The sequence below is a fragment of the Budorcas taxicolor genome, chromosome 13 (genome assembly GCF_023091745.1).
Source record: "Budorcas taxicolor isolate Tak-1 chromosome 13, Takin1.1, whole genome shotgun sequence".
Taxonomy (NCBI): domain Eukaryota; kingdom Metazoa; phylum Chordata; class Mammalia; order Artiodactyla; family Bovidae; genus Budorcas; species Budorcas taxicolor.
Genome location: NC_068922.1, coordinates 10,938,636 through 10,953,257, shown reverse-complemented (window position 1 = coordinate 10,953,257; position 14,622 = coordinate 10,938,636). Strand labels below are relative to the sequence as shown.

General features: G+C 53.5%; 1 protein-coding gene across 1 annotated transcript in view; it reads right to left on the bottom strand.

Annotated features, from left to right (window-relative positions):
• Positions 1–14,622, bottom strand: part of NINL (ninein like) — a 58,555-nt gene that overhangs the window by 35,133 nt on the left and 8,800 nt on the right. The window contains exons 3-7 of the mRNA XM_052651217.1: positions 6,572–6,744; positions 6,008–6,074; positions 3,175–3,365; positions 2,398–2,550; positions 782–949 (exon numbers count right to left, since the gene is read on the bottom strand). Coding sequence (XP_052507177.1) covers positions 782–949; positions 2,398–2,550; positions 3,175–3,365; positions 6,008–6,074; positions 6,572–6,744 — 752 coding nt within the window. The remainder of the gene's footprint in view (positions 1–781; positions 950–2,397; positions 2,551–3,174; positions 3,366–6,007; positions 6,075–6,571; positions 6,745–14,622) is intronic.

Sequence of the window (14,622 nt, the reverse complement as noted above, 5' to 3'; positions counted from 1 at the left end):
AGAACAGGAAAACTGTGCTTTCTGTGTTTTACCACAATAAGAAAAAGAGTAGGCTGGGAACGCCCGCGCACCTGCCGGCAGCCTAGTGATAACACTGGTGCCGTGGCTGCTCTCTCAGTGACTGGTGCTTGTGACTACAAGTTGCAGACACACGGCTGGGGCAGGCACGTGGCAGGGCCCACGCGGAAGCCCTTCCTGTAAAGTAGGAGGGGGGACTTGAATCTCCATGCTTCTCCATGGCCCCAAGGGCTTCTGGGAGAAAAATGACAGGATGCTAAAGCGTGCGGAGCGACCGGGAAGCTGCTGCCGCAACTTGCTGAGAGCACGCTTCTCAGCAATGAAATCACGGTGGGAGCAGAGGATGAAGAGGTCTGGGCAGCAGCTTCCAGATTAGAAAAACTGCGCGACACATGTGGGCGGCCCCTCCTGGTGTCCATGCCCACGTGCTGCAGTCACTCAGATGCCCTCCTGTCCTCCAGGACCCAGGATCCGCTTGGAGGCCGACATGCACTGTGGGGTGAGTATGAGATACTGAAACCTACCCTCTAGAGGATTTGTTTCAGGCTGTGGGCTTTCTCTGCTGTTTACTTATTATGTTTCTAAGTTAGGAGGTCCTACATATCGGTATCAAAAAATAAAGCAAAAAGTGAGGATGACAGGCCTTCCCTCCATGGGGCCTGTGTCTGCGAGGTTCTCTGTCCAGCCTCCCTCATGGGCAGTGGCTCCCCCAGTCCCCCCGCCCAGACGCCTCTGCTGGGGCAGCCACGTGACCAGCCCACACCTGCAAGACCTCCCTGCCATTGGGAACGCCCTCCTGGGCCCACAAGGAGATGATCTGCTCCGGAAAGGCGAAGCCGCTGCCGTCATCCACACTGCAGAAGAGGCGGGGGCCCGAGCACATGGACACGAGGGACGACGTGGTGGTCTGGCCAACACTCTCCTCCGGGACCTGCACACGGGGACCAGCGCTGTGAGGACCGCGGGCCTTCCCACGTACCTTCCGTGACCTCACCACCTGTGCTCGACGGGCGCGGCCTCCCCGATTCCTGCTGCAGGGAACAAGGTGCCCAGAGGACCTGCAGGAACTGCAGGCTCCGCAGAGGCGACCCGAGCCCAGGGCTCAGGGCCGTCTGCGTGAGGCCATGCAGGGGGATGCCCCAGCACCTGCAGGGCCCCCCGAGGTAACTTCTCTCTGATCAAGGTGGCTTGACGCCTGTCCTCCCAGAGGAAGAGCCCGGGAAGGCACACTCCAGCCAAGGGAGACCCAGTCTATGCAGAGAAACCCAAGATGGGCTTCAGAAGAGGCGGAGCGGCCCAAGCAGAGGGCACGTGTCCTCCGGATTCAGGGCTGGAGACAAGGGCAGAAAAATTCCTTGGCCGGAAAGCTGACAGGTGAGGCTGAAGTGCAGCCAGGAAGCTGTGCTTCCGCCCCAGGGAGGGCCCTTGGGACACGCATTTGCTGTTGGGACCAAAACAAGGAGGAGCAGCAGCCCCCTCCTCTCTGAGGTGGGTGTCCCCAGACCACCAGACCCAGGGGCTCCCCTGATGGAGCAGGAGAAGCTCGGTCTGCTGCGCGCGGCCCCACACCCGCAGCCTGGCCACACCGGTGTCCACATGCACAGGACATGACCCTGGCGCCACGTCAGTGCTTCCTGGGCAGGAACGAGGGGCCAAGGCCCCTGGGAGGAGCCCTCCTCCGTGGGCTGTGGGTACCATGCAGTCCCTGCCCTCAGGTGGCCGGGCACTGTCCTCACTAACCCGACTCCTTCCCCGTCTCAGTGGCTTCAAGGGCAGAAACCTGATCTTCGGACACGCCCAGCCCAGCAGAGAACAAGGCCACTGTTCCTGCACTGCTGCCCTAAAGCTACAGGATCAACCATGCTGCCAAAGAGGTGGCAGCAAGACTCCCCAGGACAACCATGCCCTGCGGTGGGAGAAGGAGCCCTGACCACCCCGAGACAGAGATGAACCAAACGCACTGGCCAACATCACAGTGTAAATAAAGTCTGCTAGACTCCAGCTGGCCTCGTGCAGGATGAAAAATGGGAAGAACACAGCTCCAGGAGAGCCTGGAGGGCTAGTCCCGGGGAAGGCATGGCCCTGATAATGACTCTGTCCCCCGGGGAGGAGGAACCGGGTGCTGTTGGTGGAATGCAGTGTACCCCAGGGAATCCACATAAAATCCCTATGAGGTGCATCCACTTTACAGATGAGGAACCTGAGGCTCAGAGAAGGCGAGCAGCTCACCACTGGCGCATAGGCAGGCAGAAGTGACGTCAGGTCAGGTCATTCCAACCACCTCCTGGGCACCCACTCTGGGGACCAGGCAGAGAGATCAGGCCTTCAGGAGAGTGATGCAGTCACCCTGGGCTTCAAGAGTTAATTGTCCCACCTTACCTGGTAATGAGACCAGGACCCGCTGGGTTTGACAAGCGAGGCCAGTTCCAGCGGTTGAGGGGACCCATGATTGAACAGGCCAAGCTGTAGCTCCTCCAGACTCACTCTACCATCCCCATCTTGGTCCAGCTTGTTGAACAGGTCTTCAAGTTCCTAAAGAAAAGCGCCTCAGGCATCTGCTCAGAGGCTGCTCCCAAGCAGCCTTGAATGCCCCGCCCAGGCCCAGCCCCCACCCCACCAAGCAGGCGGCTTGCTATCCAAGCACTGGCTTCCTGGCTGGGCCTTGTGAAATCCATATGCCTGGTCAGTTTCCACCCAGCTGAGCATCCCACATCTCCCAAACACCCACCCCGTCTGCTGTGAGGGAGTCTGCTGGATGGTGGGACATGTATGTGTGGGACACGCATGTACGGAATCCCAGCGGTTCTGGGTCAGCAAGGTGGGGCCCATCCCATCACACTGCCCCCTCCTCCCTGGGTCCTGAATGAGGCAAGGGCTGAACACAGCTGCTGGGGTCACAGCCAGATGCTATGGGCCCCACCTTTGGGCTGGGTAGTAGGCCTAGGGAGACCAGAGGCGGGAGAGAGCTCCAGGCAGAGGAGCATCCTGCGTGAAGGTGGCCCGAGACGGACCCTCAGCACAAGCCCTGGGAGTCAGCACAGGATTCCAGGCCAGACAGTGACGACTGAGTGTGTCTGAGGGTGAAGGGGTTTTCCAGGCCCGGCACCAACCACAAAGACCCAGCCCTTTGGGGCGGTCCATCCCAGCCCCTCTCACCTCCTTCGCCAGGCCCTGGAGCCCGATGCTCTGGCAGACCAGGGCCAGCTCCTCCTCTGTGAGGTAGCCGCTGCTGCCCACACCCAGCTCTTCCCAGAGGCCCCAGACCCGGCTCTCAGGGGTGTCGAAGGAGTGGCTGTGGGGCTTCCGGGGGCTCCCGAAGACCTCAGAACCCCAGGCTGGCAGCTGGCCTGAAGCAGGGGAGACACACCAAGGCGGTACTTTACTCTGAAATCAGATGGACTGACAGATGGGCAGAGGGACACATGTGAGTGTCAAGCTTCCGATGGTGGCTACATGGGGCTCACTGTGCAATTCTTCCAACTTAATTCTATCCCACATTTCACAATAAAAGGGGGACTCTGCCGCACGTGGGGAAGGCATTTTCTGAAGGGAGCCTACAGTAGCTGTAGCACTAGGAGCATACCTGCAAGCTTTGTACTTAGAATAAAAAGGCCAGGTTTAAAAAATTAACGTCTAGAAGGTCTTCAAACCTGCCCAAAGCAAAGAGCACGGTCCAGCAAAGGCCAATGACCCTGTCCCTTGGGCAGCCTCTCGCCCTGGCTTCCTCTACCCCTGTTTGTTCTTGCCCACGTATTTTTTATTTCTGTAATATTTAATTGGCTGCTCTGGGTCTTGGTTGCTGCACGTGAGATCTTTTTAGTTGTGGCATGCAAACTCTTGGTTACAGCATGGGGGCTCTAGTTCTCAGACAAGGGATGGAACCCGGGCCCCCTGCAATGGGAGTGTGGAGACCTAGACAATAAATCACCACAGAGGTCCCTGGCCCAAGAATCTGAAGGCAAATCCCAGCTGCCGTGTTCTCACCCGAGTGTTTCGTGTGCACTCCTGACCCCAGTGCGACGATGGCCCTCCACCCAACAACGACGTCCCAGTTCTCTCCCGAGTCTCCTGACGGCTGATTACTTCAACTCAGCATCAACCCAGAATCCTCCCCGTGTGTGTGGCTACTCCCCCAGAGCCGCTGGGTCACCTCCCACCCACCCTCCCAGTCCCCGGCCTCCTGCCCTCCATCCTTAACATCGCCTGTAAACCGGAACTTAGCACCAAACGCTAGTTTGGATGCAGGGTGAGTGTTCTCTTTTTTCTTTTTTTTTCCCCAGCAAAAACGCCCCAAGGTGGGCTGTTTTCCATACCACCTCACATCAGGAGCCACAGGGGTCTTTGAGATACAGACTCAGCAGCGAGTCTGGGTGACAGCCGGCCAGGTTTCATAGCCTTTCTACGTTAGCCAGGTGGCTTACTGAGGTTTCTGAAGCTTTGCCAGAGAAACACCCTTTGGGAGAGGACAGACCTTGGGGTGCCCACAAAGAGCTCTCTTTAGATAAGCAAGGCTTCAAAGCACAGCTCCTTCCACACCCAGACTGCACCACCCTGCCCGACATAGGACGAGGGTCACCTGCACCTGACCAGACCCCGGCTCCCGGTCAGTGGTCTGGAGCTCTCCAGAGAGGAGTCATCTTGGCCTTTACTGTGGTAACCCAACTAATAATCAGAAAGTCCTTTCCTGAGGAAAGCTAGGCCTCCACGCTCAGGGATGATGCTGTACATCGGGTTGAGGAAAACACAAGGAAAGGGCCGCTTCCAAGACCCCTTCCAGCTGAAAACATCTGAAAGTTCTATGGAAAAACGGAAAAACAGGGACTTTTCTGATGGTCCCGTGGTTAAGAATCCACCTTGTGATGCAGGGGACTCGGGTTCGATCCTTGGTCAGGGAACTCGGATCCCACGTGCCACGGAGCAACTAAGCCTGTGCCCTCAACTAGACAGAAACCTGTGCACCGGAAGAAAGGTCCCAAATGACGTACGAAGCTCCTGCATGCTGCCACTGAGACCTGACACAGCCAAATAAATACATTTTAAATTAAAAAATAAATAAATAAAGGCAGGAACCAAAAAAAGGGGAAAGCAGTTCTGACACCAGGGTGTGTTCTCAGGGCTGGCAGAGAAGGTCAGTCAGTCCTGTGCGGTCTGACGTTGTGTTTGTGCACGAGTGCCAGTTCTAACCTGGATGGAAAGAAGAACCCAACCTGTCTCTGGGCAGAGAGCCCAAAATCATTCTGAATAACCTCCCTGGAGCCCTTCCTCTCGTCCCCTAGATTTACTCTGAGTCCAGGGGATGGAGGAAGTGATTTTTGGACACAAAGAGGTCCATCTGCTTCGTCCAGTAGCGCAGACACTTGGTTCATTCGCCTGACATCCCCACGCTCAGCGCTGAGCCAGCAACAGCCTCGGCCCCTGAGGACCACAGCCTGGACGGTGCTCAGCACCAGTGCAGACCTCTCACTCAGGACAAGCTCCAGGTCAGTTCTGGTCTCCCGCTGGAGCCATGGTCCTGCACACTCTGCCCTGTGACACACGCTGGTGAGAGGCGTCCTTAAGGAACCCGCACACCCACATGCTGATGCACCCAGCTTTGCTAAGCACACCTGTAACTGCCTTCCGGGTGCTTCGCCAGGTTCCCAGCACCAGAGCCACGTCTCGCCCTCCACCTGGGGCACATGCAGGGCCTCTGGTGAGTCGGGAGGCTGCTGGCCCAGGCCCGGCACCTTAGGAAGGAGGCCCCTGGCCCATGCCTGCCCATCAGGAGGATCACTGTGACCCTAACTAACTAGCTGCTCTCTTAGCCAGTGGCTCCTGCCCAAGGGTCTGACCTCAAGAATTCCAGAGCTGGTACCTCCCCAGGAGAAGGGCACCCCAGAGAGACCATCCACACTGGGCACCTCCCAGGAAATTCTCTTTTGCTGGCAGCCTGCTGCCTGACAGCCCAGCACTGACCAAAGGGGGCATTCAACACAAAACCAGGCTTTACCTTGGGCTTCAAACAATTCATTCTGAGGCTCCTTTGCGCTGTCAGCTTCTTCATCAGACTTGAGACTCTGTGGAAAAACCGAAAGAGAAGGACGTCAGCCACGATTAACCCACACAGGTGGATCTGCCCCGTGGATAGACTTTCTGACATGAAGGCCTGAAGGCTCCCGCAGTGGACAGATCAAGGAGTCTCAGTGGGGGCCCCAGAGGCATCCATCACGAGCCTGCCAAGTCGTACAGGGTGAGCCTTCGTCCGAGTGCTGGATGCGGGTGACCGTGGCTATGGCACAGCTGCCCTTTCTACCCTCAGCCAATTAACTTTCCCCTCCACCTGCAGGGCCAGAGGGTGGTGGTGGTGAACAGGGAATGCTCCAAGGCCCCCGTTTCTGAAGGATGCTCTGTGGCCAGAGCTGCCCTGCAGACAGTGAGACCCAGAGACACCTTAAAACCAAATGTAGGTCCCCAAATAGCCCCTCTTCCAGCGATGAGATGCCTTCTCCCATCCTCCTGCATCATGTCATGTGAGCAGTGACTAGGGGGGTTGCCGGTGGGGGATTCCACCCACCTCCACGCTTTCCAGGGACGCGGAGCGGCGGAGCTGGCTCCTCGCACTGGGTCTGGCCGGCTGCTCCTGTAAACCTGGGGCTCCACCTGCAGTGCCACAGGGCTCGGGCTGGCTCCGACGGCCGTACCACTTAGAGCCGCTCACGTACTTTGGGGGCACAGCCCGGGAGGCAACTGGAAAGAAAATGGGAGGCATGTGGGGCTCTTTAAAACAGACTCTGGGCCCACTTGTGCTTACGAAGATGCAGATTCGGAGGTATGATGTGGCTCTCGGGGACAGACAGAGACAATGCCAGAACACAGGGAGTGGCCAACGTGAGGCTGGGGCTGAGACAGCTAGACTGGGAGACAGGACTTTCCATCCTAAATACTCAGTGTTTCCAGGCAAAATATGCTTTTGTTATGTGATAGAAAACTAATTTTAAAATCTAGCTTTTTACATAAAGAGGAGATGGGACTTTCCATCCTAAACTCTTAGTGTTTTCAAGCAAAATATGCTTTTGTTATGTGATGGAAAACTTAAAAATCTAGCTTTTTACACAAAGAAATAACCTTCCAATAATCCAAGTGCTCTAGAGACCAGAAGGTCATTTCCCACCCACCTGACCCCACCTCAATACAGCACCCCACCTGGACAGGACACAGAAGCAAGGACCTCAGCACAGCCAGGAAGGCTCAGACTCCGCTTGAGTCTAAAGTCCAGGGCAGAGGCAGGTGTGGACTTCAGCTAGGGATTCATGAGGCTCCCTTAAGCCCTAATACACCCCTGCACTTCCGTCTTCCCTCCTTACCCGCCCCCATCTGCGGAGCAATGGGGATTCCGCAGGCGGAGAAGAAATGACACTGCCTCTGCAGGAAGCTGCGTGGCCAGAGAGACTGGGGAGTGGGGGTGCGGCCTGGGCTGTGACCAGGAGAGAACACAGGTTCAAAAGGAAGGAACTAGAAGGGGCCAGTGGGAGAGAAAGGCATAGGGTCCCAGGAAGCAAGGCCAGGCCAGGGAAACAGACCGTTTCACACGGGTGGGTCATGCTCCCATGGACCAAGTACCACCTCCCTTCTCTCCCCCTCACCCAAAACTGGCCCGCAGCCCCTGACCTTGGGAGCATCAGAGGAGGAGGCTGGGTCTAACCGGGCCTCCAGAAGAAACAGTGAAGCCAGCGACCCACAGAAACTGAGGACAAGGCAGGAGTCTGGGGCGGAAGATGCTGAGTTCCATGTGACAGAGGACATTGAGGGCAGGCTGACCATGGTCCTGGGCCCTCTGAGGTTATCATGGGCAGGGTCTGGCCCTGTAAATCTCCCCATGTGGGAACTCCCGGGACTGCTGGAGAGGAGGGGGTGTTCCCACTGACAGGGAGGAAATGGGAGGCTTGAGCACCCCATGCAGGGAGCGGAGGCCTGCATGCAGGCTCTGCACCTGCTCTGCTTTCTGTCTACACACAGGCTGTGGTGGTTGCTGAGTGGGGAGCAGCGGGAAGAGAAAGGCCGTGTCAGGTGGGGTGGGCAGCGGGGACACACTCGGGAAACCAGGCGCGCCTGAGAGCACGCGGACCCCCGCCTGGGGCTCCGCACTCGCTGCTCACCGGAGGTTGTGAGCCAGCACCGCACCTGCGCCCTTGGCCTGACGGCTTCTGCCTCTCCCCTCCTGAGATCCCCCAGTCTGCTTCTGGAGGCCCACCTGCCCTTGATGTGGTCTCCCCTTTCTTCATTGTTTCGGCTGCTCACCACTTTCCTCAGAGCAATGAGATGCCCAGAAATCACACACATTAGAACCGGTTCATAAATGTTCTCTGAAAGCATCACCTCCTCCCTCCACCAGGGGAAATGCGTCTCCAGGAACGTGTCCATGCGGCAAATCAGGCCAGGAGGGGGCAGCGTCTCACCACCCAGAGAGCACAGAGCTGTGGCCTCTCAGTGGGAAGCTCTGGGGGTCTCGGCCAGTCCCCACCCACCGCCCAGACGGCCGGCAGACCACAAGGTCAGCCTCGCCCTGTGCCTCCTGTGTGCGCCTATTTATTCATAAGAGCAGAATGCCAAACTCTACAAGTTAAAAATACACTGGTTTAGGATCTCCCTGGTGGTCCAGTGGTTAGGAGTCTGAGCTGCCAATGCTGGGGGCAAAGGTTCAATCCCCAGTCAGGGAACTAATATCTCAGCATGCTGAGTGGCACAGCCAAAAGATTAAACAAGCAAAAAAAAAAAAAAAAACCAACAAAAATATTTTGGTTATGTGTTCTGTGATGGCCTTCACTGAATGAGCAGAACTACTGAGAAGCAGAATGTTCTTCAAAACCCCAGGCATTTGGCCCCACGGTGCCACGCACATTCCTGGAGCATCAAAGCACATGTTTTCAATCATGTAGCCTGAGTTGGTGGGAAGGACCAGCAGGCAGATTAGAAAGCCGGAGAGAGGGATGCTGTGGACTGGCCGGGGAAGCAGGGATGAAGCCCATGAGGGAGACCGGGAGGGTGGCCCTCCTGGGAAGCACACCGCCCACGACGGCGGGGGCAGGGCTCGCCGGGCTCTCCCAACAGGGGCCGCCCGTGCGCACCAGCCCTGGCCGAGCCACCTCAGGCAGGCCTGCGACTGCCCCACCGACTGACTGGTAACTGAGGAAAGCTCTGAAAATTGAAAGAGAAAAACAACACAAAACAAAACCGGGCTTGGTACAGAAAGGCTCCAGTCACCAAGAGGACACAAATTGCCAACTCACAGGAGTTTCAGCACAAACCTTTCTCAGGCACCTTCATGCCCAGGGTCACACGATCACACCCCAAGTCAGGAAACGTAAGTGGCCTTCTTCCCACCTCATGAAGAGAAACGTGAGACAAAGCTATCAACCACCGGACCCTTCAGGTCCCTGGGCAGCCGCCAACAAGCTGGCTCCTCCCCCTCGTTAAACTTCTCCCCCCCCCCAACCCCCGGTCAGACTCCACCCCCTTGTCAGACTCCTCCCCCTGATCAGACTCCACCCCATCAAGCCCCTCCCCCGGCCAGACTCCTCCCCCAGCCAGACTCCACCCCCTTATCAGACTCCTCCCCTGTTAGGCTCCTCTCCCCCAGGTCACGGCTCCCACATGGCTCCAGCAGGAGGCGGTGGGACACCAACCGATTTCAGCCCCAGGGGAGGCTGCAAGTGCTTCCCCAAGGGCCTAGCTCCAGGCTAGAAAACCTCAACTGAGTAATGGGTACGATCAGCCACAGGATTTTGGGGGGTGGGGGTGGGCTGGGGGGGTTCACTGGAATCTACATGAAAGGTACATAACCCCCAAACCTCCCAATGGCCTTCTGCCCCAGTCATGCACCTGCCCCCGACCAAGGCCCCACCCGGGGTGTGGGAGCAGACCAGAGGCCTGTGTGGGGCAGACGCCTCGAATCCCTGCCCCGTCGGGGAGGGAGGGACCTGCCGGCCACTGCAATCGCCCTCCCAGCACTCCTCAGATGCAGCCCCGACCAGTCATCCGGACAGAGCACGGCAGGCTCCGCCAGCCAAGGGGTTGGCCCATCTTCTAAGGAGCACGTCGGCCATCACCTTCCCACTGGACCTACGGTCCATACCTCCAAGCGGGCCCCCCTCTAGAATTCTCCCTCCACCTCCTGACCAGTTTCAAAGCCCCTCTTCACTTGTTTTGATGTATTTCTTTGTTCCACTGGCCCCACTGGAAACCAGGATTCTAACAAGTCCAAGGAGCACAGAGTACTATTGTCTGAGACAGAAGACCGGCGGAGGGCTGCCTCAGCGGGCGGCATACTGCTTGCTCCACAAGGCTCCCAGCCTGGCCAGCACCTTACACCTGCACTGCGCTTTTGACGATCAAATTCTTCCACTCCTCCACACACTCTTTATCCTGTTCACACCCTTTGCTGTAAGGACAGCACTTGATATTACTTGACATTTGTGAGACTGTGACTTATAGTAAGTATGAATTTGGTATTCCTCCCATCCCTTGCACAGCTTCTAAAACCCTCGGAATTTCCTAAGTGATGAGAGCAACCACACCCAACTTTATGCTGATGAAGTGACTTTGAGAACCACATCTTGAGATGGGCTGGTGGCCAGGGAAATCAAGGATGTGATTAGAGGTTGGAACTTTCAGCCCTACCCCTGACCTACCCCTGGAGGTCAGAGGCTGGATGTTGAGTTCAATCACTGATGCCCCAACACTGCATCAGTCATGATTGTGTAATGAAGCCTCCAAAAACCCCAAAAGGACGGGATTCAGAGAGTTTCTGGCTTGGTGAACACAGGGAGACTGGGGAAGAGTGAGGCCTGGAGAGGGCGTGGGAGTGCTGGGCCTCTTCCTGCCAGCCCATGCATCACTCACCCTGAGTTATATTCTTTTGTAATAAACAGCTGATCCAGTAATGAGTTTCCCTGCATTCCATGACCTGCTCTAGCAAATTAACTAAACCTAAGGAGGCCTGAAAACGAAGATCATGGCATCCGGTCCCATCACTTCATGGGAAATAGATGGGGAAACAGTGGAAACAGTGTCAGACTTTATGTTTTGGGGCTCAAAAATCACTGCAGATGGTGACTGCAGCCATGAAATTAAAAGACACTTACTCCTTGGAAGAAAAATTAGGACCAACCTAGATAGTATATTCAAAAGCAGAGACATTACTTTGCCGACTAAGGTCCATCTAGTCAAGGGTATGGTTTTTCCTGTAGTCATGTATGGATGTGAGAGTTGGACTGTGAAGAAGGCAGAGTGCCGAAGAATTGATGCTTTTGAACTATGGTGTTGGAGAAGACTCTTGAGAGTCCCTTGGACTGCAAGGAGATCCAACCAGTCCATTCTGAAGGAGATCAGCCCTGGGATTTCTTTGGAAGGAATGATGCTAAAGCTGAAACTCCAGTACTCATGGCCACTCTCATGAGTTTGAGAATAGTAGACTCACTGGAAAAGACTCTGATGCTGGGAGGGATTGGGGGCAGGAGGAGAAGGGGATGACCGAGGGAGGATGAGATGGCTGGGTGGCATCATGGACTCGATGTACGTGAGTCTGAGTGAACTCCGGGAGATGGTGATGGACAGGGAGGCCTGGCGTGCTGCGATTCATGGGGTCGCAAAGAGTCGGACACAATTAAGCGACTGAACTAACTAACTAAACTAACTAAGGGGCCAGAATGTGGTTCAGTGGAGAAGGGAATGGCAAACCACTTCCGTATTCTTGCCTTGAGAACCCCATGAACAGTATGAAAAGGTAAAATGATAGGACACTGAAAGAGGAACTCCCCAGGTCAGTAGGTGCCCAATATGCTACTGGAGATCAGTGGAAAAATAACTCCAGAAAGAATGAAGGGATGGAGCCAAAGCAAAAACAGTACCCAGTTGTGGATGTGACTGGTGATAGGAGCAAGGTCCGATGCTGTAAAGAGCAATATTGCATAGGAACCTGGAATGTCAGGTCCACGAATCAAGGCAAATTGGAAGTGGTCAAACAAGAGATGGCAAGAGCAAGCGTCAACATTCTAGGAATCAGCGAAATAAAATGGACTGGAATGGGTGAATTTACCTCAGATGACCATTGTATCTACTACTGCGGGCAGGAATCCCTCAGAAGAAATGGAGTAGCCATCATGGTCAACAAAAGAGTATGAAATGCAGTACTTGGATGCAACATCAAAAACGACAGAATGATCTCTGTTTGTTTCCAAGGCAAACCACTCAGTATCACGGTAATCCAAGTCTATGCCCCAACCAGTAATGCTGAAGAAGCTGAAGTTGAAGGGTTCTATGAAGACCTACAAGACCTTTTAGAACTAACACCCAAAAAACATATCCTTTTCATTATAGGGGACTGGAATGTAAAAGTAGGAAGTCAAGAAACACCTGGAGTAACAGGCAAATTTAGCCTTGGAATACAGAATGAAGCAGGGCAAATTTTGCCAAGACAATGCACTGGTCCTAGCAAACACCCTCTTCCAACAACACAAGAGAAGACTCTAAACATGGACATCACCAGATGGTCAACACCAAAATCAGAGTGATTATATTCTTTGCAGCCAAAGATGGAGAAGCTCTATACAGTCACCAAAAACAAGACCTGGAGCTGACTGTGGCTCAGATCATGAACCCCTTATTACCAAATTCAGACTAAAATTGAAGAAAGTAGGGAAAACCGCTAGATGATTCAAGTATGACCTAAATCAAATCCCTTATGATTATACAGTGGAAGTGAGAAATAGATTTAAGGGACTAGATCTGATAGATAGAGTGCCTGATGAACTATGGAATGAGGTTCGTGACATTGTACAGCAGACAGGGATCAAGACCATCCCCATGGAAAAGAAATGCAAAAAAGCAAAATGGCTGTCTGGGGAGGCCTTACAAATAGCTGTGAAAAGAAGAGAAGCAAAAAGCAAAGGAGAAAAGGACAGATATAAGCATCTGAATGCAGAGTTCCAGAGAATAGCAAGAAGAGATAAGAAAACCTTCTTCAGCAATCAATGGAAAGAAATAGAGGAAAAGAACAGAATGGGAAAGACCAAAGATCTCTTCAAGAAAATTAGAGATACCAAGGGAACATTTCATGCAAAGATGGGCTCAATAAAGGACAGAAATGGTATGGACCTAACAGAAGCAGAAGATATTATGAAGAGGTGGCAAGAATACACAGAAGAACTATACAAAAAAGATCTTCAAGAACAAGAATATCACAAAGGTGTGATCACTCACCTAGAGCCAGACATCCTGGAATGTGAAGTCAAGTGGGCCTTAGAAAGCATCACTACGAACACAGCTAGTGGAAGTGATAGAATTCCAGTTGAGCTATTTCAAATCCTGGAAGATGATGCTGTGAAAGTGCTGTACTCAATATGCCAGCAAATCTGAAAAACTCAGCAGTGGTCACAGGACTGGAAAAGGTCAGTTTTCATTCCAATCCCAAATAAAGGCAATGCCAAAGAATGCTCAAACTACCACACAATTGCACTCATCTTACACGCTAGTGAAGTAATGCTCAAAATTCTCCAAGCCAGGCTTCAGCAATACGTGAACTCTGAACTCCCTGATGTTCAAGCTGGTTTTACAAAAGGCAGAGGAACCAGAGATCAAATTGCCAACATCTGCTGGATCATGGAAAAAGCAACAGAGTTCCAGAAAAACATCTATTTCTGCTTTCTTGACTATGCCAAGGCCTTTGACTCTGTGGATCACAATAAACTGTGGAAAATTCTGAAAGAGATGGGCATACCAGACCACCTGACCTACCTCTTGAGAAACCTGTATGCCAGTCAGGAGGCAACAGTTAGAACTGGACATGGAACAACAGACTGGTTCCAAATAGGAAAAGGCTATGTCAAGGCTATATATTGTCACCCTGCTTATTTAACTTACATGCAGAGTACATCATGAGAAACACTGGACTGGAAGAAGCACAGGCTGGAAGCAAGATTGCTGGGAGAAATATCAATAACCTCAGATATGCAGATGACACCACCCTTATGGCAGAAAGTAAAGAGGAACTAAAAAGCCTCTTGATGAAAGTGAAAGTGGAGAGTGAAAAAGTTGGCTTAAAGTTCAACATTCAGAAAACAAAGATCATGGCATCTGGTCCCATCACTTCATGGGAAATAGATGGGGACTTTATTTTTTTGGGCTCCAAAATCACTGCAGATGGTGACTGCAGCCATGAAATTAAAAGACACTTACTCCTTGGAAGAAAAGTTATGACCAACCTAGATAGCATATTGAAAAGCAGAGACATTACTTTGCCAACAAAGGTCCGTCTAGTAAAGGCTATGGTTTTTCCAGTGGTCATATATGGATGTGAGAGTTGGACTGTGAAGAAAACTGAGCGCCAAAGAATTGATGCTTTTGAACTGTGGTGTTGGAGAAGACTCTGGATCAGTCCATTCTGAAGATCAGCCCTGGGATTTCTTTGGAAGGAATGATGCTAAAGCTGAAACTCCAGTACTTTGGCCACCTCATGTGAGGAGTTGACTCATTGGAAAAGACTGTGATGCTTGGAGGGATTGGAGGCAGGAGAAGAAGGGGAAGACAGAGGATGAGATGGCTGGATGGTGTCACTGACTCAATGGACAT